The sequence below is a fragment of the Haliotis rubra genome, unplaced genomic scaffold (assembly GCF_003918875.1).
Source record: "Haliotis rubra isolate DU_JTF1 unplaced genomic scaffold, ASM391887v1 Scf180, whole genome shotgun sequence".
NCBI classification, from domain to species: Eukaryota; Metazoa; Mollusca; class Gastropoda; order Lepetellida; family Haliotidae; genus Haliotis; species Haliotis rubra.
This window is the reverse complement of record NW_025765781.1, coordinates 297,733-324,854: the sequence shown is the minus strand read 5'-3', so window position 1 is coordinate 324,854 and position 27,122 is coordinate 297,733. Positions and strand designations below refer to the sequence as shown.

General features: G+C 40.7%; 1 protein-coding gene and 1 long non-coding RNA gene across 2 annotated transcripts; one reads left to right on the top strand and one right to left on the bottom strand.

Annotated features, from left to right (window-relative positions):
• The first annotated feature begins 11,686 nt into the window (after positions 1-11,686).
• On the top strand, positions 11,687-17,882 carry LOC124273420. The gene is made up of 3 exons (XR_006897648.1): positions 11,687-11,756; positions 16,942-17,102; positions 17,646-17,882. It is a non-coding gene; the product is annotated as an uncharacterized LOC124273420 (long non-coding RNA).
• A 3,448-nt stretch (positions 17,883-21,330) lies between these two features.
• LOC124273419 (procathepsin L-like) lies at positions 21,331-23,731 on the bottom strand. The gene is made up of 3 exons (XM_046708680.1): positions 23,539-23,731; positions 22,392-22,623; positions 21,331-21,689 (listed from the first exon to the last, which is right to left on the bottom strand). Exons 2-3 carry the CDS (start codon positions 22,579-22,581, stop codon positions 21,601-21,603), a joined length of 279 nt encoding a protein of 92 aa, XP_046564636.1. The 5' UTR covers positions 22,582-22,623; positions 23,539-23,731; the 3' UTR covers positions 21,331-21,600.
• Positions 23,732-27,122: the final 3,391 nt, after the last annotated feature.

Here is a 27,122-nt window from a genome sequence, read left to right as displayed (position 1 = left end):
CACAAAATGATGATGTTGATGCCATTGCTTCAAAATTTGTTAATACATTAACAGACTTATGTAAATCAAATATTCCAAATAAAACTGTTGTGATTCGTCCAAATGATGCTATGTGGATGAACGGATTTATAAGAAAACTTATGCGTAAGAAAAATAGAATTCATAGAAAGGCTAAACGTAGTAACTTGCCTAATGATTGGGAAAAATTTAGAAAAAGTCGAAATAAGCTTATCTCAGAGATACGTAAAAGTAAGTCATTGTATGTTGAAAAACTTGATAATGTTGTCAATACAGAACATGGTAGTAAATCTTGGTGGCGGATTGTTAAACATTATCTTAAGAAAACAGATAAAGCTAAGATATTTCCACACATTGAACACAATGGTGTTGTTTATGAAGATGATATTGAGAAAGCAAATATTTTTAATGACTACTTTGTGAGTATGGCAGCGGTTAACAGTTCTTCTGATGATGTTAATGTATATTCTGATATTAACGTGGAAAATTGTCTCACTGATATAAGATTACAAAGCGTTGAAGTAAGGGATATTTTACTGTCGCTTGATGTCACTAAAGCAACTGGTCCAGATCATCTTAGCAATCGTGTCTTAAAATGTTTAGCTGAACAATTGTCCATTCCACTTTGTAACCTGTTTGATATTTCTTTGTCCTCTTCTCAATTTCCAGATATATGGAAATGTTCATCCGTTGTTCCAATTTATAAGAAAAATAATGTTCATGATTATACTAATTATCGACCGGTTTCACTTACTAGTTGTCTTTCAAAAGTATTTGAGAAGTGTGTTTTTAAATATGTGTCAATTTTTTTTCTAGATAATGGAACTATTACTTCATTACAGTCAGGTTTCACGACTGGTGATTCTACATCATACCAGCTCACTCATTTGTATGACTATATAGCTAAGGCGATGGATAGTGGCAAGGAGGTACGCGCTGTATTCTGCGATATAAGTAAAGCGTTTGATAGGGTTTGGCACAAGGGTCTTTTGCATAAGTTATGGGCTAGTGGAATTCGCGGATCTCTTTTAGTATGGTTTGAAAGTTATCTAAATAATAGAAAACAGTTTACAGTAATAAATGGGTATAAGTCAAATGTTAAATCAATTGAAGCTGGCGTCCCTCAGGGATTAGTCCTAGGACCTTTACTCTTTTTGGTTTATATCAATGATATTGTTGAAGATATACAGAGTAATATTAAATTATTTGCCGATGATACATCCTTATATGTGATAATTGATGACCCTATGGTATCTTCCAATATGTTAAACGATGATTTAGAAAGAATAGCTAAATGGGCCCAGACATGGAAAGTAAACTTTAATCCCAATAAAACTGAATCTATCATTCTTTCTAGAAAGAAAACAGTAACATCAATGCCAGATCTTATAATGATCTGTTGACACTCATAAACATCTGGGGCTGACTTTACAAAGTGATGGCCACTGGAATATACATATAGATGATATTATTTCTAAAGTCAGTCCTATGATCAATTGTTTAAGAAGTCTGAAATACCGCCTTCAGAGGAAAACCCTCCAAACCCTGTATAGTTCATTTGTTTTACCACTTTTTGACTATTGTGATTATATTTGGAATAACTGTACACAAACTCAAGAGTTATTGTTAGAAAAACTTCACTTAGATGCTTTAAGAACCATATGTGGATCAGTTAGAGGAGTTTGTCATTCCAAAATCTACCATGAAACTGGTTTTTCATCATTAAGGGAACGTCGTAAAAACCACCAAATGAATGTATTTTATAAAATGTTCCATAATAAGACTCCAAAGTATTTATCAGATCTAATTCCAATAAACATATCCTCTGTATCCAAATATGGATCTAGATCTAGTAATATCCTTCAAGTACCATTATGTCGTACGGAAACATATAAAAAATCTTTTTTACCATCCTCTGTGATGGAGTGGAACAAGTTAGATAATGATATAAGAAACATAGATTCCGTTGCCATGTTCAAGAAACACTTTGATCGAACTGTCTCATCCAACGTACATCATGTCTTCAGAAACACTGGTAATAGATTTAATCAAATAATTCATTGTAAGTTAAGACTTGGCTGTAGTGACTTAAACGCACATACATTTGACCGTTTTCTTCAAACAACCTCATGAAAGTGAATGAAGCAAGAAAACATTTGTTTGCCACATAGGGGAGAACACTGGACAATATTCCCCCAACAGAATCAACTTTGATCCAACATACCAACTATGGACAACTCTCACGAAGGCATGAAAGAGCTGCCGGGAATTGCTGAAATGCATATGTATAAAATGTTCAAACCGGTCCAAGTGCGTTAAAGCATCTCTCAAGTGCACTGCACTTTTCTGATTCAGTCAAGCTAGATACAATTACACATGATTGAGTAACATTCCATAGAGTGATGAGATAGCTACTTTGACATTGATGTTGTGTTGATTTTGATATGTTTTTATAGGTGATCTATAGCCAACCAAGCTCATACATTATACATGTAAGTAAATCTAATGATATGTTCCTTAAAATAAACTCTCATCTGTTCTCACAACATTCTAGATACATAATTTATGAGTTAAAATAACATTTTTTCCACTTTTTCCCCCCAAAATGAAAAATGGCCACAATCTGTGAGGCTTCTCGTATTGAATTTGCAAAGAAATGATAAAATATATTAGATCATGGGATGATCTCATACTTATTTTACTGATGTATTTTTCAAAATGGCCGCCAATTTTCCCATTTTCGGGTAGTCATGATATAAATTGACTTCCGTAGACCTAACTGTTAAAGATAAATAGACATGTATAGATGGAAAATGATCAGCCATGAATTTCCTACAATTTGATATATGACTTTGGAGAATTGGAGAATTTTTAAAAAAGTTATGACGAAAATAGTATAAAAAATGATATTTTTTCACTTTCCCCAAAATTATGGAAAATATAAAAAATCTGCGAGGCCTCTCGATCTTTATTCAATTAGAATGGTATAAGCTACAATCATGCCAAGTTTCATGCTTGTAACACAAAGTGCACAATTCAGTGAAAAAATTGCACTTATCCGCTAGGCTATATTTACAGACCGCCGCCATATAGCTGGAATATTGCTGAATGCGGCAAACTCGCTCACTTACTCACGTACCACGACATCGTGCATCGTTTTTATTGATATCAGTCACTGGATTGTCTGGTCCAGACTTGATCAAGTACATGTCACCGTCATATAGCAATACTACTGCTGACAAACAAACACACACACACACGCACGCACGCACGCACCAAAAAAGACCCCAAAACATGACAAATGTTTGATGTGGATCGTAACAAGGACAGGACCTAGGAACCCGTGAAGATCCGGGGTAGAATAGGTCTTCAGCAACCCATGCTTGCCACAAAAGGCGACTATGCTTGTCGTAAGAGGCGACAAACGGGGATCGGGTGGTCAGGCTCGCTGACTTGGTTGACACATGTCATCGTATCCCAAATGCGCAGTACGATGCTCATGATGTTGATCACTGGATTGTCTGGTCCAGACTCGATTAATTGAGACCGCCGACATATAGCTCGAATATTGCCGACTGCGGCGTAAAACTAGAGTCACTCACTCACTCGGGACCTAGGTCAGTCACTATGATGACCCTAGATATCGACCCAGAAATGTGCTTAGGGTTAACGTGGCCAGACTCTTAATGGAAAAGCTATGTGACAGATGAGAGAAGCCTAAAAGGTGAGAGGTTTAAACGAGCTTCACTCACGTGTTCTACTGTTTCAGGACAAGGTGGCAGTGCATACGTGACAAGCGGCAGTGGTGCCAGGGTCAGATTGTGGTAATTGATGTCCCTTACTATTGCCATCAAGCAGTAAGCAATATTAAATATATACACAATGCCATTTAGAAAAGGGTCCAATGTAACATATGTTATATTTGGGCGTTCACATTCTCAGTGAAGTACAAATTCTAGTACTTCTAAATGTCATTGACTGTATCACTGACATAGCTTTCGGCCGGGGGAGCCGTGCCAGTTTACACTCATCAGAGGGGTACACAAATTCTGCGGTCTGGACTACCAGTTGTCCGACTTCTATTTTTGTGGAGGTCGTGGTGGCTGAGTGGGTTAGACGGTTGACTTTGTGTGCTGTGGCGATTAGGTGCCTGACTCATAGGTTTGGGTTCGAAACCGGGATGGAACTCATCCCCCCCAAAAGGTACAAGAGTCTGTACTTTACTTTATTTAGAAAGTGTAATCCCAAATAATACTTTAATTTTTAACGAGTGTTTATGTGTTGGGTCGGACCTTACGGTTAAGCCTCCGACCAATGAAATGGATTAACCTCTACCACACACCATGAAGTATAACTTCCGATCACAAGGGAGAAAGTAAGTCCCTCAAAATACTGAGTCAAAAAAGAAACTTCACAAAATGTAATTTGAAAAATAATGAATAATTTTTCTCTGATGATACATCTGTGTATCCGAAATGGGATCCCTATCTTTCGACTCTAGAAAAACGTTAGCAAAACCCACTCAAACCCATCCATTCGTCGTGCAAATGACGTTAGTGCCAAATCAGATTTTGCACGTGCAGTCGATCACGTGATCTTCGCATCGAAGTTTTCTTCATATGCACGTGTTTGCATTGGCCTCAAGAATTGAAAAAAACACTTTTAAACCAAAGTTCTAACGGTACTTGAAATGCCACGATTGTCAAATGTGCAACGTGAACGTGCCGTTGGCATGTTGCAAGCGGGAAGATCAGTTATTGATGTCGCAAGAGCAATGGGATGTAGCCGTCGTACTGTGTATGACTTGCGAGGTCGTCTACAACAAACTGGCACCACTTCTGATCGGCCAAGGTCGGGTCGTCCACGTGTGACGTCACGAGCAGAAGACCGTCAAATCGTCCTACGTCACCTACGTGACAGATTTCTGCCGGCTACACGAACCAGGGCTGAGATGTTTAGAGGTCGACTGTCCTCACAGACCATTCGAAATCGGTTGCGAGCTGCCAATCTCCATTCTCGACGTCCATATCGTGGGTCAATATTGACCCCCTTTCATCAACGTCAACGTCTGCTGTGGGCCCAACGTCACCTCCGATGGACCCAGAGAGACTGGAATCGAGTCGTCTTTAGCGATGAATCCAGGTTTACCCTCAGATTCGCGGACGGCAGGCATAGAGTCTGGAGACGACGTCGTGAACGGTATGCCCAATGTTGTGTACAGGAAGTCGACAGATTACCGCGACCAGGTGCTCACCCCTGAACTCGTTCCTTTCATGGCGGCTCATGGCCCAGGTCTACAGTTCCAGCATGATAATGCTCGGCCGCATACCGCGATGTTGACACGAAATTTCCTTCAAAACGCTGGAATCAACGTCATGGACTGGCCATCGAGGTCCCCTGACCTTAATCCAATAGAGCACGTTTGGGATGCACTTGGGAGAAGGCTTCGTGGTCTTAGGAACCAACCTCAGAATTTGCAGGAACTTGGCGCTGCCTTGCAAGAGCAATGGCGCAGAATCCCCAACCACGTGTTCACAAGCATCAGGCAGTCGATGAGGAGACGGTGTTTGGCAGTGGTGAATGCGCGAGGCGGCCATATACGATATTGAACTGAGAAATTTCGCATTTTTATTCTTGTGACTTGACATTCTGTATACCCATGTTTTGGAACGGCGGTGTAGCCTAATGGAACTGATTATGGCACTGTCAGTGTATCGAGTACATCACACAGATCTCAGCAATGAAATAATAACAATTTAACCATCTTACCATCTCTTGTTCTTTTAAAGTGCCCTGAAGAAAGAATGTGAAGTTTCTTTTTTGACTCAGTATATGTCTTCATTAAACCATCTCTTCAGCATTGCACAAATGGGAGTAAATAATTATAACACCTCTGTTACTATTCAAAAAACACGAATGGTAGTGGCGTGCAAAGAATGGATGTTTATATTCTCGCAGCACTGGTATGATACGCTTGACGAACTGTTTACAGAGTCCCACAGACACTACCATGCAGGTGAAGGCAGCGAAGTCGGGTTGACACTTGGTAGCAGATGGCTGGATTGGCTGGTCAGTGTTCGGCCCTCCTTGTCTCAGCTTGCCTTCTGCTGGTCTGTCCGCCCTCTTCCCGCTGTCTGCCGGTTCCCCATTACTTGCCTATCCTGCCTACTGTTAAAGGCAGATAAACGACTAACAATCTTCTTAGCTGGCCACATTTGATATACTAGTAGTAGTTTGACTTAACCCTGATAAGTATAGTGCTACACCAAGTCAATACTCAGGCCCGGCCATACCATGTGCGCATCAGTGAGGGAGGTTATGACGCTTTTTCATGTCTCCAGATGACTGACGTCAGATGCAGTTTGTTGTTTTGCGCCGCATAGTAAATCCAATTTACCCCGCTTTCAGCAATATCACGACGAGCCAACCAGAAATGGGCGTCACTCATTGTACCCATGCGGGGAATCGAACCCGGGCCTTCGGCGTGACGAACGCTTTAACCACTAGGCTAGACCAACCCCCAACGCTCCAACCGTGACAGCACCAATTTTAACATTATTCTCAACAATCACAAACTGATTACCGCCTCGTCATTCATTTTCTGTCAACTACACTTCATTTCATGGCGAATTTTAGTCATGTAGTGGTTTTATGACATCTGACAAGATTTGTTGTTTGTTGAATGGTTGGTAATTGATGGTGTTGAAGGTAAATAATAAACCATAAAAGACTGACTGACTGACTGAGTTTGGTTTTACGCCGCTTTTAGCAATATTCCAGCAACATCACGACAGGGGACACCAGAAATGGGCTTCACACATTGTGCCCATGTGGGATTCGACCCTGGTCTTCGGCATGACGAGCCAACGCTTTAACCACTAGGCTACCCCACCGCCCCTAAAACCATAAAAGAACCAAAAATTCTTGTCTTTGTGTACCTCTCCATGTTCAACCATCTGTCTCTGAACTGTACTTGCTTACCTTCAGAAGTCAGAGATAATAACAAACACGTGACCTTGTGTAATATATTTATTATTTAGAGGGTATGGTTGTGATTCAATTTTACCGATTATTAATCGATGATTGATCGGTTGGGCCAATCCGATTGTAACTGATGATCGATTATGAAATCACAACCAATCACCCACCACTAGCGCTGGGTAACAGCAAAATGGTGAACATCTTGGAATTATCTTCCATTTGCAGCAGGACAGGTTCAAGACTTACAACACGGGACGCCATCTTGGCTCGCTAGGCGTGACTGCTCTAAAGTGGACAAGATGGCGCGTATTAGCGAGACCTCGTTTTCGTTCTGCAGCGGATATTCGCGAATAGTCGCGGGTATTCGTTCTGTTGAACACGCCTCAGGGGCGGTGAGGTAGCCTACTGGTTAAAGCGTTCGCTCGCCACACTGTAGACCCGGGTTCGTTCCGTGACCGTCCCACATTGTCACGGATGATGGTAGCTCTGGCTCTCCACTCACTTGGTCCGTCCGAGAATGCTACGTGAGGGGTCGGGGGCATATATGTACAGTTCGACACACTGTTTAAAGATTACTGCAACTTACCCAATAGTCAAGAATAAACTTGGTCAAGAATAAACGTTTGAAACGTGGAAACGTTATTGTCCGTGACCCGCGGAGAACATTCGGGTTGTACATCCGACTGGTAAGAATTCTAGAGATGAAAAGGTCTTCCAAATACCAACCAATGTCGGATGAGTGGAGATCATAGCCTTCTACTGGGGAGGTACCGCCAGGCCGACAATCGGGTTAATTTGCTCATTTTAGCCCCTTCTAGCAAGTCGGCCTGGCGCAACATTTTACACTTGCCAATTTAAAAAAGGATTAGCGAAACAGTGGGAGTGGAGGATTAAACCTGGGGAACATGTCAAAAAAGATAATTTGAAAAAAGTCATTTACGTCTGGTAGGATGATTCGTTTATTTCCAGTCTATATTTTTATTACTTCCTAACACAACATGTAAATTTGTATACCCATCAAAAGTTTAGACGCACTAGTGTAAATGCAGCCACTTACTTCAGTCAACTGTTCTAAACTATATTTTGCAAAATATTCCATACTGTTTAAAGGTACTGTTCACACATGAACTGATGTATTGTAAAACAAATTCGTATCATTGAAAAGATTATTGTCATGAGTTCAATAAATGATGAAACTCGGTGAAAATTGGCGAATTCTTAACAAAACTTTACACCAAAACGCAGCTGTTCACATGTACGATATTTGCACATGCTTTTCAGAAAATTGATGCATGATCCTCGTGCAATTCATCTGCATAAGGTTTGCAGTTGGTTCCCCCATGTTACTGGAGAATGTTTTACGCCGCACTCAGCAATATTCATGCTATATGGCGGCGGTCTGTAAATAATCGATCAGTGATCAACAGCATTAGCATCGACCTGCGCAATAGGGAACCTGTGGACTAGTCAGCGAGCCTGACCACCCGATCCCGTTAGTCGCCTCTAACGACAAGCATGAGTTACTGAAGGCCAATATTCTAACCCGGACCTTCACGGGTGAGATCATCTTCGTTGTAACCATATATTTATATACACAACATATAGTGAGTGCTTTTAGTGAGTCTAAACTTTTGATGGGTAGTATTAATACCCACCAAAACGACGAAGTACCTCGTGGTTACGAAACTCGTCAACAATGTTCAACGGCTGCAGTTTATCATAAAGATTACGTGACGAAGTCGGCGAGTGCCCAACTCAAATTAATTGCAACCGTTCGCTCCGGCAGACGGAGGGGAACAATGGTCATTAATTTGTTAGTGGATGTCACATATGTCTGTGTAGGGCTTAATTCACCGGTACAGGAAAAATAACTCCACAGTGTTGTAGAAGGAAGGAATCTCTTTAATTGTAACGCTTTTATCCAACTGATAGCAATCTTTCCAGTAACATATGTATAGGAGTGAGGGGTTGGACCACAGGCAAACTGTAGCGCAAATAAGGCTGCGCAACAAAGACGAAAATGACCAGTCGCTTCGCTCGCATAAACAAAGACTGGTCATTTTCTCTTTGTTGCGCAACCCTATTTGCGCTACAGTTTGCCTGTGGTTGGACGACCGCGACTCCTAACTAACCACATTGCATGCATGTCCTGGCACACATACATTCAAAGAAAAACGCCAGGTTCTATAACCACAAAATGTTTACTTTGTCTCAGTCCATCTCTCTGGGGGCGGTAGGGTAGTATAGTGTTTAAAGCGTTCGCTCGTCACGCCGACGAAGCCATTTCTGGTGTTCCCCGCCGTGATATAGCTGGAATATTGCTAAAAGTGGCGTAAAACAAAACTCACTCACCCCATCTCTCTATCAACTTCAACATAAGACTGGGTATCCATGTACCACATGGGAGAACAGAGTGACGTGGATCGGCTTCCGAAAGTGTAGAGCTCGCACTGCTCTCCTAGTGTTAAATACCAAAGTACATGTACTGTCGGAAAAAAAAACCCACTGTTTTTTTCACATTTATATCCACAATTTATGTAGGTAATATGTGAAAGTGTGAAATATCTGTTTAACTACAGTCTCAGTGGTAGGGAGATAGGAAACGTGAAAAAAGGACTTTACTGAGGAGAGATAAGTTCAGAAATGAGCAATGTGTTGTTTTTCTAAGTCCAAGTCGACTTATTTGCAACAGACCTTGGCTTAGTGTGCGATAATATTGTATTACAAAGGACACTTTTTAATTTCCCATTTTGAAATTAGACTTAGCTTCATTATAAACGATAGATGACGTACAAAATAACATTTTTAATTGTGAAACACTTAAGGATGTAGCTACCATGGAGTCTCACTACCACGATAACGACAAACAGACATGGGGGTCGTCTCAAAAGCAAAACCAGGTCGGGTGTCGCAGAAGGTGGTTGGGGTCGGGCTGGGGGATAGAGATATCAGCTAAGATGAGATAATCCTTTAGGGGAATTAAACTGGGCAAGTAACAATTTACAAATAATATCCAGTCCTGTCGATCTTCGGGTGGCCATGCTACCTATATATTTTGAGACATTTAATACGATGGCTGATTTAAGCCTTTCTATGGGTATCATACTATTTTACATATCTCAACATTAACTTTATGAAAGAAAGACACGTTAGATGTTAATCAACATGTGAGACATATGCAACACACAAGAAAACGCATGTAATATCTTTGAGATGACCCCTTGTGGCTGTAGGCAGCACGTGCATTTCATGCTAGGTGTGTCGACGTTCCGTCATCATACCTGGCTGAGTCTTCTTTAGTCTGATCTATTGTTTTAAACAGCTATTCGTATTTTTTCTGTTTTGCCCGATTTTACGAGTAAACATGCTTTTCTGGATATCCTATTACGCATCCCACTGAACGCCTAGTTTGGCCGATGTGGGTTATTTTGACATATGCTATTTGCAATTGTGTAAATTTTAGGGATACAGAGTAACAGCCAAAAAACAGTTTTTTTCTATTTCCGACAGTACTTTAGTACATGTATGTCTTTTTAAGTGGTTCGAATCCAGCCTGATCTTGGTCACATGTTCCAACATATCGTTGTGGTTTCTTTAAAACTGTATCTGACCTTGAAATCATGTGTGTCCTGACGGGAAGAATACTTGGCAGCACCGATTGGTGACTCATCCCTGTACACTGATTTGTTGATTGTTTAATGTCAGCTTGAATCTGTTCTGTCTTTCACGACGAATTCGGTCTCTACCTTCCGTAGCCTACGGCCAAATCCAATTGTCTCTTTTGATTTCCGAGTAACTCGTAACTCCATTCCGTGCCTAACCGTTATCATTCATGAGATTAACTGCAAATCTAAATACGGAATCAGGTGTAATTCTCTATTGTTGTAGGGATGCATTTTTACCTTATAACATCCCCCGCCAATATATTGTTGGAATATTGCTAAAGAACGGCGCAAAACTGAACTCACTCACTTACTACAACACCAAGTACATCTACACACAGGTCGGTACTTCATGAATGTATAAGTTCCTATCTCGTTACACCGAGCACTATTACCTGTACAGGTATTCATTGGACTTGACTAGAATGGCTTTCCTCGTTATAACGCCCAAATATTCCTCATTTTAGGGGGTTCTTTTGTTGCTTAACGCCACTCTGCAATATTCCAGCTATGTGACGGCTGTACATAATTCAGCCTGGACCAGACAATCCAATGATTGACGTCGTTAGACTCGTTCTACGCAGGTGGGATACGATGACGTGCACCAACCAAGTCAGCAACCTGACCACCGTATCGCTACGACTACATCTGTCTACAAATTATCGGAAAGACTTCCGCCCGTAACCCGCGTTTTTTCATCATTCTATGCCTAAGAACAGATGTTTTTTTATTTAAAATATATTAACACTAACGCTAACCCTTACCCTAAACCTAAACCTAACCCCCAAACCTCGAAATAATCCTGATAAATAGAACACATTTCAAGCGGGCGTAACTCTTACCAAATTATCAAATAACGTACAGATTGTACAGAGAGCGTCTGTCTCTTCCCAGGGGTTAAAGGTCGCTACGAGGTGAATGAATGTACTCGCTTTACAAGACATATGAAATATGTGAGTCATCAAATCCGACCGAGCGAAACGTCTCGTGGCTTCTCGAGAGACGCGAGACTACCAGCGAGATGCCTCTATCTGACATCAGATGAACGTTCAGATGGCTGTGACAGTCTCTCAAGACGAAGTGTCCTAAACTAAGGTAGGATCTTAATCAAAATTTCTATCGATACAACTATTCCACAACCATGGTTTGTGAATCTAATAGGAACATATACAACACCATCTGAAAACATTCATGTAAAATGTATAATCAAAGACAATATTTCGTTTTGCGTATTTCTGTTTTGTTAACACTGAAATATATTACAGAAGAGATTACTTTACATTGTTGTAAAATACAAGCGTTGAAATGTCGCTTCTCTTTAATGTGGCATATTTACACAAATATTTGCATTAGACTCATTGGCAAGAGTTCTCCCGTTCCCCCATCCCAAATAATAGTTATAAATATACTAAAGTTATTAACAAAACTTGACACAACAAGTACTAGAGAACTCAAAAAATGACTAAAAGTCCAAAATTTAAGTTAGGGTTAGGTTTAGGGTTAGGGTTAGGTTTAGAGTTAGGTTTAGGGTTGGGGGAACGGAAGGAACTCTTTCCGACTCATTTATCAATGTTCTTCACTGTCACCTCCTGACCCCTATCGCTATATCATTATGGCATGAAGGTATTGCTTTCTCCATGCTCGCTCGACACGGGATGTGCGGTCGCATCAGCTGACACGTTTTTCTCTCGTGAAGCACAATTATAAGGTCTGAAAAGTGAACGTTGCACGAGAATTGCGTTCGCGCAGCTCTGGACCTGCCCGCGACTATGAAATTACACAGATGTAGAAGACTATCCAATGGTGTAGATTAAAGAGCAAATACTTAGTGGTTTTGAAAACAGACACTATTAAATATTTTCTGAAACTCTGTTGTGCGTTAAAAAACAGTGAATGTATCCGCTTTTTGTCGTACACCAAAAAGGCACTGTGCGACTATACTTTTTTTGAGCGTCTAAAGGGAAACCGGGCAAATAAAATTCTTACTGATATCTGCATGAGATAACAATATATCAATTAGATTTGTAAGCTTATGTATAACGTACTGCATTCAAAATATGAATGTTTTGCTATAACGTCAAACGACGTCACTCGTCCACGACCACGTTATTGTGTCGTTGTCAATTTCAAAGTAGAAGCTACGCGTATTGAGCGAAATTGGATATCATTTCAATTTATGAGAACTGACTTTCACTTTGTGTGAATTTATTCTTGTGAACCTTTACAGATTAATAGTCACATATAGCCTCAAACCATTCGTAATACAGTCTGAGGACTTGCTGTTTGCTTCCCATGTCTTTTCGTGGGAATGTTTGTTTTTTCTTTTAAATTCCAAATTATTCATTATATGAATGATTGTACGTATCTTTCCACTGATTGCTCAAAATGGCCCCCATTTAGCTGGAATATTGCTGAGTGCGACGTAAAACTAAACTTAACTCACTCTAAATGACGCCGAAAATAATTAATGTATGCAAGTTATTGTTTGAAAAAGCTTCATGATTAAAATATTTAAATTGGTCTTTGCGAAACATCTACCAAACCTTGCCAAACACTGCCATTACTGAGCTATTCATCATTAAACCTAGCGTTTCTTGCGTCAACTGGTGAGGTCAGTGTGACTGTTACAAATATAGTAATTATACCTTGGTAAACTCAACAATGATTGTTTTAATGGTGTTGGGGTAGTCTACTGGTTAAAGCGTTCACGTACCACGCCGAAGGCCCGAGTTCGATTTTTGGTGTCGTGAAGTCATATTGCCGAAAGGTTGCCAAAAGCCCGTAAAACCGACTCACTCACTACTGATAATGGTTGTGGTAATATTGAGCAACAACTCCAAGAATAGGCTCACGTAAAACAAAGCCAGGGACACTATACGCTAAACGTTCGTAGAACTATGCCATTCGTAAGCCAATGGTAAAGTATAGTTACGATAGGTCGTAACGTTTCGAACTCTTAGTGGATCGGGAACCTGGTCTCATTCAGAAACCGCCTCCATGGTGTAGTGGTTAGAGCGTCCGCCCGGAGAGCGGAAGGTCGCGGCTTCAATCCCCGACCGCGTCATACCAAAAGACGTTAAAATATGGTACTTGTTGGTCCCTGCCTGGCGCTCGGCTTTAATGGGTACAACAAGGACTGGTCGGCTCGGAGTCAGTATAATGTGTCTGAGTGGGGTATTCATGCTTCACTGCGGCATGGTATCTCAGTGGGCTAGCACTATAAAACCAGCTTAAGTCTGGGCTAGTACAAGCAGCTGCACATACACACGCATGCACGTCGTCATATGAGCGAAATATTCTCAAGCACGACGATAAACCCAATTTCACCTCCCCTCACCTCTCAACTCGTGACAATCTTTTCAACGTTACAAATGTGTTTTGCAATACATCAGTTAATGTGCAAACAGTACCTTTACACAGTCTGGAAAGTTTTGCAAAATATATTTTAGAACAGTTGACTTAAGTAAATGGCTACATTTACACTAGTGTGTCTAAACTTTTGTTTGGGAGTATATTTACCAAATGAAAAGTCACTAGCCAGTCGGGCCAGTGACTGGAGATTTACTGGCCAGAATGGATTTGTACTAGCCACGGGCTGGCGGACCAGTGGCTATTTCGCACACTGCCTAAAGCTATCATATTGGGGCAACGTTAGTCCATCTCGGACGCCGCTATTGGCTGTGGAGATGACCATGGGTTCGAATCACTGTTCCCTGTGAATATTTTCTATTTTCTTTGAATATTTTCATAGTTCTCTCTTCAGCCAGGGAGTTTGTGTCGTTTGGGATGTGTAATCAGGTTCTCGTTGTCATAACTAAACTAACCAATCAAAGAGCAGGGGATATTCCATTACGGTGACATTATTTGAGTGACTTGTTTGAGTGGCATTTAGAAGTTGGTGTGATGAACAACGAGGAGAGTTCTATGGATATAGAGCTTCTTTAATATGAGCGTTGTAAGAACAAAAGTTGTATATCCATAGAACTCTCCTCGTTGATTATTTGAGTGAGTTTAGTTTTACGCCGCACTCAGCAACATTCCAGCTATATGGCGGCGGTCTGTTAATAATCGAATCTGGACCAGAAAACCCAGTGATCAACAACATGAGCATCGATCTGTGCCATTAGGAACCGATGACATGTGTCAACCTAGTCAGCGAGCCTGACCACCCGGTCCCGTTAGTCGCCTCTTACGACAAGGATGGGTTGCTGAAGATCAATATTGTAACCCGGACCTTCACGGGTCGACCTTATTTGAGAACCAAGCTGTATGGTTGTATATGGATTAGTAACTAATTATTAGATTCACACCCTGTTGTGAATTTCGTGCAAACATGCCGATTTTCGGTACAATTCTAAATCTACATTAAAACGTGTCAGCTGTACATTTCAGTGATAAAAAAGCAACTGAAATTTATTTGGATATTGGTTCAAACTCAGCTCAACGCTTTTTCAACATGCGGCGCCTGTAACGTCAGGAACAGCCACGTGCATTTGGCATGTTGGATGTTTGAACAAGAGCAAGAGCTCTTAACGTTCCACAGTCAGTAAATAGCACTAATTTAGCAGATTATAAACACGATATCGTCTAACATTGATGACAGACGCTGATCTGGTCGACCAAGGGGCTGACGCACAAGGCCGTATCATTCACAATGGCGTTACTTGACAGGAACACCGGAAGTTTTGCGTGTTCGTGCCGTTAACGTTAGACAGAACGACCATTTTTTGGTTTTTATTATTTTGTTTTATTTATTTTTTGGGGGGTGGGGGTGGGGGCAGCTCTGGGGTTCGTTGTGCAAAATCTTACCGCCACAACTGTCGTAAGTCTATGTTGAAGTATGGGAGTTACGATCACCTTGGCGCTGAGATCGCTCTGTAGAAACCACTCGGTAGTGGTTTGGGCGTGGAATCACTGACAGGAGTAAATCCGTCGAATAAGCCATATGATCATGACTTGCAAAGCACACAACAAAACATACATCAATAACCTGTATACATTGATTATTTTCGGGCCTCATTTTGAATAATCAGTGGAAAGATATGTACAACCATTCATATAGTGAACAATTTGGAATTAAAAAGCAAAAAAATAAGAAAAAACCCAAACATTCACATAAGACATTTCTACTTACATGTCAGTCCATAGTACGATTCAAACTGTAAAATGCATTTATTATACTTCCATTATTGTCTATAAATAATTTCTCCGATATAATTATTACATAAACCTAACTGGAATTGAAATATTCACACAGCTTCATTACCTACCTATTTACAAGCAAATCTGACAGTAGACGTTTATGTGTCGGATTGAACATTGACAGCCACACAGCAGGCTATAGTGACGTAACATGCACACATCCATCAAACCTATCCCTCTGTGAAATTCTGTAATAGCGGTCTCAGTAGCATCGTCATACAAGCTATACTTATGTAATAACTCATCAGTGACGTATCGTCGGTCACGATTTACATCCAGATCATGTACAATTCATTCAGTAAGGTATCACTCAAGGTGAAAACTTTGGGCGATTACTATAGAGGTCAAGCATCTTCACTGGTCAGTACACAACACCACCGACAGTAAACTGCTTGACTGTAATCGTTCTTCTTCTTACTAAGGTTAGAAACATTTAGCCTCGTTATTTGATATATTTTGTCTTATACATATACTCAACAACAAAAGTTAAGGACCACCCCAATATTCAATATTTATGTATTATATGGAACATAATATGAACTATTAAACACTTTAATACTGATGACCCGTGAAGATCCGGGGTGGAATAGGTCTTCAGCAACCCATGCTTGCCACAAAAGGCGACTATGCTTGTCGTAAGAGGCGACTAACGGGATCGGGTGGCCAGGCTCGCTGACTGAGTTGACACGTCATCGGTTCCCAATTGTGCAGATCGATGCTCATGCTGTTGATCACTGGATTTTATCGTCCAGACTCGATTATTTACAGACCGCCGCCATATAGCTGAAATATTGCTGAGTGCGGAGTAAAACTGAACTCACTCACTCACTTTAATATTGAAAATTGGAGTGGCCCTTAACTTTTTGTTGAGTATATTAAGTATAATCTAGATAGTTAGTGATTTTATCGGTTGTTAACTTAAACAGTCTATCATAAACCCACAGACACATTTGCAGTGTGCGCCTAATAATCCACTGTTTGTAATATAAGTATGCATTTTTGCATATATATATGAAAGATCATGCAAATAGCTTGTGTGTACATTATGTAAACCCAAAATCATTTCTTTTACATCCAGGTAACCACACTGCTGTGTTCTGCGCGCGCAGACTGAGCTATGCGCAGAATGATATGCGCAGGTACCTGAACGAGGCGGTAGAGCGCCCGTACCTCCCCCACGGAATGTCTCCAGCGACGGGGAGACTTGCAGAAGGAGGGGTGCGGAAAGAGTGATGACAGGTAGGTGCCCGAATTTACCTGTGTGAACATCTTATTCACGTCACTATTTTTTTCTTACGTTTGCCACCTTTCACAATGCGTATGTTTCTAGCATCAGAGACCATATAATCTATTATATGGTCTCTGCTAGCATCAACGTGGGTGGGTTATATTTCAGCTGTACACTTACAGTGATGACATACATATTTCACTCTGTACCGATCCCGGTGTCATAGAAATTTTCAAAAAGAAACCACATTTCCGCCAATATATATAGAAAGTGTAATCCCAAATATAACCTGTTACGTTTGAAATTTCGCTGTTGACCTTTATTTATAGATATTTAGAGGCACTATGTTATCCACCTTGTATAAACGATATTACACATCAAGTTCATCTCTTGACAGAACTCAGGCGAAGTTAAATAAGAACAATGTTTCTATTTTTCCGTAACACGCATTGTTAGGGGTTCATTAAATCAGAAACCCCGCTAATAGGACGATCGTTGAGGAACATCTCATATTGAAAACAGCCATTCTCTAATCTGGACATTTGTTAATCCAGACAGTTTCATGAAATCCCACAGCACTTCTACACAAGCATACAAGAGGGGGCTGAATCAGTCTGACATGTGCATCTGATCCCATCTTGATCGCTCCCATCTTGATAGCTTCCGTTCACCTTTAAAGGCACAATTTCACATATATTCGACAATATTTTGGCCTATATTATATATATTTGGGCATATGCACTCACTTTGGCTTTCTATTGTTGCAATAAAAGACTTTGTATCCCTTACAACTGATAGTATTACTGAGAGAAATGCATACTTATTAGAGAAGTGTGGTGTGATATAGTGCCTTTAACCAAATTAGGGAAGACGTTGACGTCATTGTCGATATTGATGCAGTAGGATGTGGTAAATACGCCGTCCTCGACATCAAGTCTTTACAGATCCGCCTCAAATATCAAAACTGTAAACTAATGGTATAACAAACTGAAAAAGGACTAACAGGTGTAGTTCGTGTTAACCGTAAAAAGGAAACTTTTCGCAATAAGTCAGTTCGTCATAAGAGTGTTCGTTATAGAGGTATGTCACTGCATGTGGAGAGATGTATCAATCATGGTCGAAATTAGACCCGAAGAATGCTACAGTTTTATAAGAAATCAAAGTAATTATACCACAACAAATGTTATGTTTAGGATTACTGTTTAAAGTAAAAGTTCTGACATTTTGGGATTGAATCAAATCTGAGAGTCGAATCCATTCTCTCAGAGTGAGCGATGACAAATATGGACAGCTAGATTTCTTCAAAGAATGAGTCTTGCAGGTTGTCGACCAAATATTTCGAAAAAGCAAAAAGTATGTAGCCAAGCCATGTGAGTAATTGTAATTATTGATATGACGCTAATCTGCATGGCCCGGGGAAGCGAAATCTGGACCAAATTAAACCACCTCGATTTAGGTGTCTCTTTCGCGGGAACGGTCAAGCTACAGTGAACACTGAATTTAGCGTTCCCGGGACTCGCAATACACAAGAAAAACAAAGAAATGTGAGTAGTCGTCTGATACAGTAGTCATGTAGAAATCCAATAAATAAATAAATACGTTTAACATTTGCAAGCCATGGTGAAGCATATTATTTTCTAGCATTTGTTATAAACAGTGTGAATTATAACTGACATTTTATTTTGATGCACATTAGTAGCAAGTTTAAACGAAACTGAAATTATTCACTTTTTGATATATACAGAGATAGGAATTGTCCAATCTCTTCGTAGAGCATTTAGGATGGTGTACTCTTGCATAGTTTCAGGACAGATTTCATGAATAGCCTGTGAATATTTTTTCTAAAATGTATAGATTTGAATGTCCCCACACCTCGCAACCATATAACATGATTGGTAGGATCATGCAGTCAAAACATTTACACAAACAATCAATAGGAATCAGGAGATTTCTAGCCTTTGATGGGATAATAAACGCTACTACTTATGCTTGGTCGTGGAGTGCCAGGAAGGTTGAGTTGGGCTTTAGGTCACATCGGCATTATTCCAGCCATATAGTGACGAGAAAAAGTCTGCATTCATAAACAATTTAAATGAGTTTTATATTTAAACATATTTATTCATGACATTGTTATTTAAAAACAGAAAATGTCAAAGCACTAAATTCAAAAGCACGCAATTCGTTATTCACACTACATAGTTACAATTTATGATAGATCATCTTCCCTCAGGTAGTTCACTGTGAGATGCCCGCTCACGCGGGAAAACAGATATCGGTGGTACATGAGTATAACAAAGGAGTACATACAAAATGTACAACAAGATGACTAAGTGATACATCAATCATAATGTTTACAAACAATCTTAATGAACTTGGATACATTTTAAGAGTAGATATTTTCCTTGAAAAAAGTTGACGGAACTTTGACAAATTCGGCCAGGTACATTAAGGTTCTTTAACAATGATCATAATTCATTACATGAATTAATAAAAGTATAGTTTAGTAGGGTCACGTACGTGCTGAAACTTGAAACAACTAAAACTTCATCTCAGTTAAGCGGCTCAGAGAAGGAGTATTGGGGTCGCGCGCTAATCTGAAGCACGGTAATCCGATGTTTACATAGCAATTCGCTTCCGCGACACTTCTAGCACAATTTTGGTTTTTCGCTTTACCAGGAATAGGGAATATTGAAATTTCCTTATCACGGCCGCACTGAACAGTCAACCCTGTCTCAGCAGAGACCATAAAATAATCTATTATATAATAATCTATTATATGGTCTCTGAGTTCAGTAATTACTGTGTATGACATTTACGACCCCAATTGGTCGTGTCTGCCATCACATCAACTAGCCCAAGGGAGAGCTATTTTTTTTCTGTCCATTGTTAGCTCTTTGTCTGTCCATTGTTGTGTATGTTCATATCTATATCTACCAGTCCGGTATTCCGACTGCCCGTAGGGACGACCGCGAGCAGGATAATGCCGCTCGTAGGAAACGCCCTGGGGTTGAGCTGGAACTCCGCTCCCCTCCGCTCACTCATGTCTGAGCCGGCAATCCAGCCCTTTGCGGTCTCGTGTATTCACAGAGGTACAGATAAGCTGCGTGTCTGCGTAAATTACGCAAATATTTACGTGAAAACTCAATTCCAAATAGTCTATTGTGTACGAGTACGCTTGAATTTTTGTTAGTACTCAATAAATGTGATCTTACATGCGTACACACAAAAATATCAAATCATTGCTGTAAGGGTGGATAGATAAAATAACTGAGGTATACTGAGAGGTTCTATTTCAGGACATGAACTTGACAACTTGCAGTTTTTCTCATTGTTTCTCATATTACAGATCTAATATAAATAATAAACACTAACATTTAAACTTTATTATATTTTTACAACAAATAGAAAATGGCAAAATACCCAACTGAGTTTGAGTTAGGTGAGTATACAATTTATTGGTTACTCAAAGGAAAATTAAAATACCCAGTGACCCAAAACGTTATCTGTAACTGATTCCTCTGTCATGTTTTGTATAGCCAGCTAAAGAAGTTTAGACCCAACGTATTTTGTCTTCGTCACCGTATTCTGAGCTGGTTACCCTGTCGACATATGTACGCGCTGACATTTCAAACAGTAGGTTACTCCCCCCACTACGTATTATTGTGTAATTAAAGTTGAAAGACACTATTGGATTTGACCACAAAGCTACACAGGTCATCAAAACACCACGAGACTCACAGTAGTCTCCAAAATACTTCACACCCCAGATGAAAAACTCAAGTATGAAGACCATATCAGATATATGTCCATGGTCGTTTTTAAGCCAGGATGAAACATGAGTATGTTCTGTATTTAACTAGGCAGTTTATTTTTCACTACAGTATAAGCGGTTGATATTGCGTGTGGATATGTGGCCGTTCAGACAAGTAAAACATCATGGAAGTCTTCAACAGTATAACACGAGGTCGATAAATTGTTTAGGAACCTTTCATGATATTTCACAAAAAATCTCCAAAAAAAAAAAATATTTCACAAAAATCTCCCCAAAAAAATAAATAAAATAAAATAAAATAAATAAAATAAAATAAAATAAAATAAAAATTAAAAAATAAATAAATAATAAAATAAAAAATGAAAATAAATAAATAAATAAAATAATAATAAAATCATCATCAACCCCACCCCCAGCCATACATTAGGAACTTTATTTATTGCCCTCGGCAATATATCAACGTGGACATAGTATACTAGGGTTATAACGAAGTCAGGGAAATTTGTTTTATTTCGCAATAACAATAGTTCGTTATACGCATCGACACTAAACTCACCGACTGGCCGGGGGAAACTAGTTCGTTATAACCGTAGTTCGTCATACACATCGAGACTAAAATATAGTGGACGGGACAAAAACAACACAGTTCATTATAACCGTCATTTCGTAATAAGCGTGTTGGTTATAAACACAGCTGTGTTTCGCTCCACACAACATTGTGGTTCATCCATCTCGTGTCAGTATGGGTAACTAACGTGGGATTCAATGCCGCAAATGTCTAATCCCTTCTTCATACGAACGTAGCCATCCTCTCCCCATTTTGGACCTGGAACAAGATCCGATAACGGATTAGGATCATTGTGACCGTATTACAGAGATGCATCTCAGTCAGTTAATAATCGACGTTAAACATAAGCAACTGAAACAAATTACGGACAAACCAATTCACTCAAATACGTTCTGATTTCTGTGGGTATTTTGTTTTAATAACCCAGGAAGTTGTTTTCGGTCACTGCTTCAAAACTATAGTCCCTTTGGCTCAAAAGCGGACCGATGAATTGCAATCTAACTTGAAAACTAATAAACATATAATACTCAATGAAACACTGATCATAATGAAAACATCAGACCAACTCTGTGATTTGTTTGCAGAATTTATGTCCTAAATTAAAAAGTTGTTTAACAAACTATCATTAAAATATTGACACAGTTCACTATTTGTTACGAGGGAGGAGTGCAGAGAATGGGACAGCCAGGTGTTAGAGAAGCACGTGCATAAGTGCCGACAAAGTTATTGATTCATTAACCTGTGCTGCGCCGTCTCCATCCTTTCTCGAACTCCTGGCTGTACCTTTCTCTGCGGTCCTCCCTCGTAACAAATATGATCAGTGTTTCATGTTATGTTTATTACTTTTTTCGAGTACCCACAATGTTTACACGCCAATTCATCGGTCCATTACATTTGAGACAATCCTAAAGCGATGGACTATAGGGTTGATCACATTTACCCCAAACGTTCTGAACGTACCCCAGGTGTTTTTGCAAATCCAAAACTCTTGTCCGTCTTCCTCCCCGTACCCCACCACTTGCATGGCGTGGTTTATGACAGTCTTGTTGCAGTCGGTGTCGTTGTAGATGCCACTTTGGTATCGCCCGAACGAAGCTTTGCTGGCGTCCATGAGTACCGCCAGGGGGCGCTTCAGCAATGCCTGTTCCATTCGGTGTACATTACCAGCTTGCACGGCCTTCCCTCCCCGGACCTGTAGAGAGTATCCACAACATCAGTCTATTAACGAATACATGACTAATAGCGTATTTGTCCAACATAACCTTAACAATAATTATAATAACAATAAAAAAAAAATATGAAGCACATAGAACATTTCCCTTGAAAAGTCCAATTGAAATTACAACGGAAACAGTGGTCAGGAGGGAGTTACAACATGAGCACTCATCTAATCCTACCGGGTACCCATTCAGTGATGAGTCTCCAAATGTTTAAATAAAGCATCTTGGTCCGGGAAAGCGGAAATCTTGTCAACCCCAACGGATCAAACTTTTCAAACCATCCAAATATCTATTCTCATACCACTCTGGATATCAGTGTCAGACTAACGGAGAGGCTTTGTGACGCACGTCATCCTATGGCATCGAGGTGGGGTAGCCTAATGGTTAAAGCGTCCGCTCATCACACCGAAGACCCGGGTTCTATTCCCCACATGGGCACGATGTGTGAAGCCCATTCCTGGACTCCTCCGTGATATTGCTGGAATATTGCTAAAAGAGGTGTAACACCGAACTCACTCACTTGCAACGCATCACATCACATCGCACCCCAAATGCGTTGCTCAAGACGTTGATAATCACTGGATTGTCTGGTCGAAATTTAACTATCTACAGATCGCCATTACGTAGTTAGAGTTTCCATTCAAGCAAACAAACATTTGTTTTCAGATGCACCGTATGGTTTAACATTCTCAATAACCTCTAAGTGTGTTTTACATTCAGTAATGATTAGTCAATATTTAAGAAAATTATGAATCTTCCCACCTGGATGGTCACCTTCTTCATTTAGGCTTACTTTGCACGAGAGATATCGCCGTCCTATTGGCCAAATAGAACTGGAAAAGGAAATTTGCAATGGCGGTTTTTGGCGTATTTGACCTTGGCCTTACCGTAGCTACCGCTTGGCACGAGTTGTTTTTGCATTGCCCTGTGTAAAGAGGGTAAGTCGTCGCGCCGCAGAGGCCGCCGATGTTGTGTATGCAGTCAAAGACCCCATCTTCCAATGACCGACAGCAGTCCACAATCTCCCATGCGCTCAATCCCAGCAAGAAACCAGTCTTAATGGCTTGGAAGCTCGCGACACAACCTGTTCAGGAAGAAACACCTAAAAATGTACCTGTAAAGTAAGACGATTATGTTAACGTTGCCAAAAGGTAATCCAATTGTGTCAGCAATGAACGTTGTGGTATAACTGGAATACTCGTCAAAGCGGCTTTATGTTCAACCAAATTCACTCACACCCTTGTGGCGCATAGGAACTAAGGATGCGAGTTACCTGGTGTTAATCAATTCAAGAAGTGGATCTAACGTTGTTTAGTTAAATAAAAATAATAATAGACTATATATATATATAGCGCATATATCCATGTCCGTGACATACTCAAAGCGCACGTCATCGTATCCCAGATGCGCAGATCGTTTCTAATGTTGTTGATCACTGGATTGTCTGGTCCAGACTCGATTAATTACACACTTCCTAAATAAAGCTGGAGTACTGCTGAATGCAGCGTTAAACAACAAACCAACCTTAAGACTTGCACAACTTCAGGCTTTTCTCCCAAGATGGCGCCGTGATATGGATGGAATATTGTAACAGTTCAAAAAGGCGTCAAACCCAACTAACTCACTCATGACTACTGACAAGGTATCCTATCATTTAAATGAACGGAAATCAGGTCTATCAATGGATTAAGAAACACAGGTACCTCTAGCGACTATGGCGAAACTATTGCCAAATGCGTCTATGTTGGTCACAGGGGAGATAACTCCTTTCCTTCTCCAGTCGAACGTCTTTGGACGAGTTTGCGGTACGTCGTTGTCATGGAGAATGTTAGCCAAGGGGGGATGTAGATTTGTGTTGAAAAGCTGACGTCCAGACTGTCTGACAACAGTGAGTGTAAAACAAGGACCAGGTAATATATTCGTGTCGGAGTAGGGTGTCCAGTTGAAAACCCAACAGTGCAAGTGCAGCGGTCATACAATTTCCGAGTCCCGTCATGGGATTCGAACCACGGACCCTCTGATCCGAAGTCTGACGCCTTGTCCACATGACCAAATAGGTTAACCCCGTCAGCAAGCTGACAAGGTAAGGATATCTTCTGTGGGATGAGTCCACGCCCTGCTACGCAAGCATCGACGCAGATGCGCGTGCACGCACGCACGCATATGCAGCGACCAAGGTTTTAATTCGAGACAGCCGTGAATTCGACATATCAGTTTATGACTATATGCATGTACAGATACGCTAACACAGATTAAGTAAGCATTCGATTTATATATGCACGAATAAATATTTTGATATTGGGAGAAAAAATGAAAATCAATTGTTTTATATAGTTATCAGTTAAACATTAAAGAAAATAAATCGGATTCAGTTTAGTGTTCGGGTCCTATGAAAATTAGCAACCTTCGACACAATACGTTTTATGGAAATCCTTACTCCTGTCGGCAAACCAGGGCCCCGTATCACAAAGCTATCTTCTATACCGTAACATTGACTTACGACAGTCGTACCGCTACGATAGCTTTGTGAAACGGGGCCAAGTTCATCTCAAAGGAAACGTGAGCACCTACATTGCTGTTGTAAGCATTTTCTTGATCCAGGTTGCCTTGCCCCCCTTCCCACCTCCAGACCGCTGTATCTCCTCCCGTACTTCACTTTCCACTCCTCCCATCTCCTCAGCAAGTTGTCCCGAGGCGCTCCGAGGGAGGAGGAAGTAAGGGCAAGTAGAAGAACGACACACGATACCTTCATGTTTGTTGGTGAAAGGGGTTGTATTATTGTGATTAGAATAACAGTGATTTACATGTTACAATCAATATTATCCACTGCCTGTACACACTACTGTATCCGACAGATAAAGAGAATATATCCCATGACTGCGTGTCACGTGACTAGTGTAACGGTATGCAGTCAATAGTGAAGGAAATGTCACGTGTTGTGGTTTAGGCCCCCACGTCCATCATTTGATAACAGTCGGTTGCGGATTTGGGTATGTTTGTCTACTATCCTTGAAGAGTCGACCGATGACTTGTTCATCGTGTGTACATAGATAGAAGAATGGTTATAATACTGCTGAAGTTAGCATTATGAACTATGTCATGTCAATTCCATCTCCATCGTGCGTCCGGTGACAAACAACGTTTCATACCTTTCCGAATGGTCTCATGGTTGTCGGCTGACAGTAAGGAACCGATCATCCTTGCAGGAATAACACATTTCCGATCTAACAATCCCCAAATTATTGCGACTGTCAACAGCTGTGACAGCCATGGTTGTAGACTTGGTCCTGTCTAGTAAAGTCATATTTGGCGGTCGTGCAATTAGGAAACAGAACTGGTTCTTGAATATACGCTTGTCACCGGAACTCTGGTACCAGAAGTAAGCTGGGCCCCGTCTCGCATATCGGAAGTCTCGCATCATTCGTCACCACTCGCCCCTTTCCGTAACCGCTATTCGGCTTGTCCCGGAATAACACGAGTGGGTCACGAATGGTCTCGCATATCGCAAGGGAACCGGGAACCAGCTTAGTACCGGAAGTAGCGCAGGCCTAATGTCTTGATATGTGTCAGTCATTGTCCACATGTTACAGTCTCAATGATGTGTGACTTGAGCTTCATATTCATTGACAATATCATTAGTCACAACACACGCAATATCACAGCACTCTTCACTGTCACCCCAAATCACGTTCTTTGACACAACCACAAGTGATACAATCACTTAATCCCCAATCGGACCGCCTCTGTGATGTAGTGGTTAGAGCGTCCGCCCGGAGAGCGGGAGGTCGCGGGTTCGATCCTCGACCGTGTCATACCAAAAGACGTTAAAATATGGTACTTGTTGGTCCCTGCCTGGCGCTCGGTATTAATACAACAAAGACTGGTCGGCTCGGAGTCAGTATAATGTGTCTGAGTGGGGTATTTATGCTTCACTGCGGCATGGTATCGCAGTGGTCTATAAGCACTATAAAACCAGCTTAAATCTAGGCTAGTACAAGCAGCCGCACATACACATACACACGCATGCACGTCGTCAGGTGAGCGAAATATTCTCAAGTACGACGTTAAACCCAATTTCACCTCACCTCCCCATCAGATTTCGACATGAACAAAACCATTACATAGTAAAATCTTGCTAAGTGAAATCGCATGCTCTATGTTGAATATATTCGAAATAAGTAACATATTATCATATCCTTCCTTATGGATTCTGTGCAAATCCTACGTTGTCACATCATGCGTTATGTCGTTAGAGGCGACTAACGGGATCGGATGGTCAGACTCGCTGACTTGGTTGACACGCGTCATCGGTTCCCAATTGCGCAAATCGATGCTCATGCTTTTGCTCACTGGATTGTCAGGTCCAGTCTCGATTATTACAGACCGCCGCCATAATAGCTGAGTGCTGAGTGCGGCGTACAACTAAACTCACTCACTCACATCATAAGCGTTGATGTATCATCATAAAGTA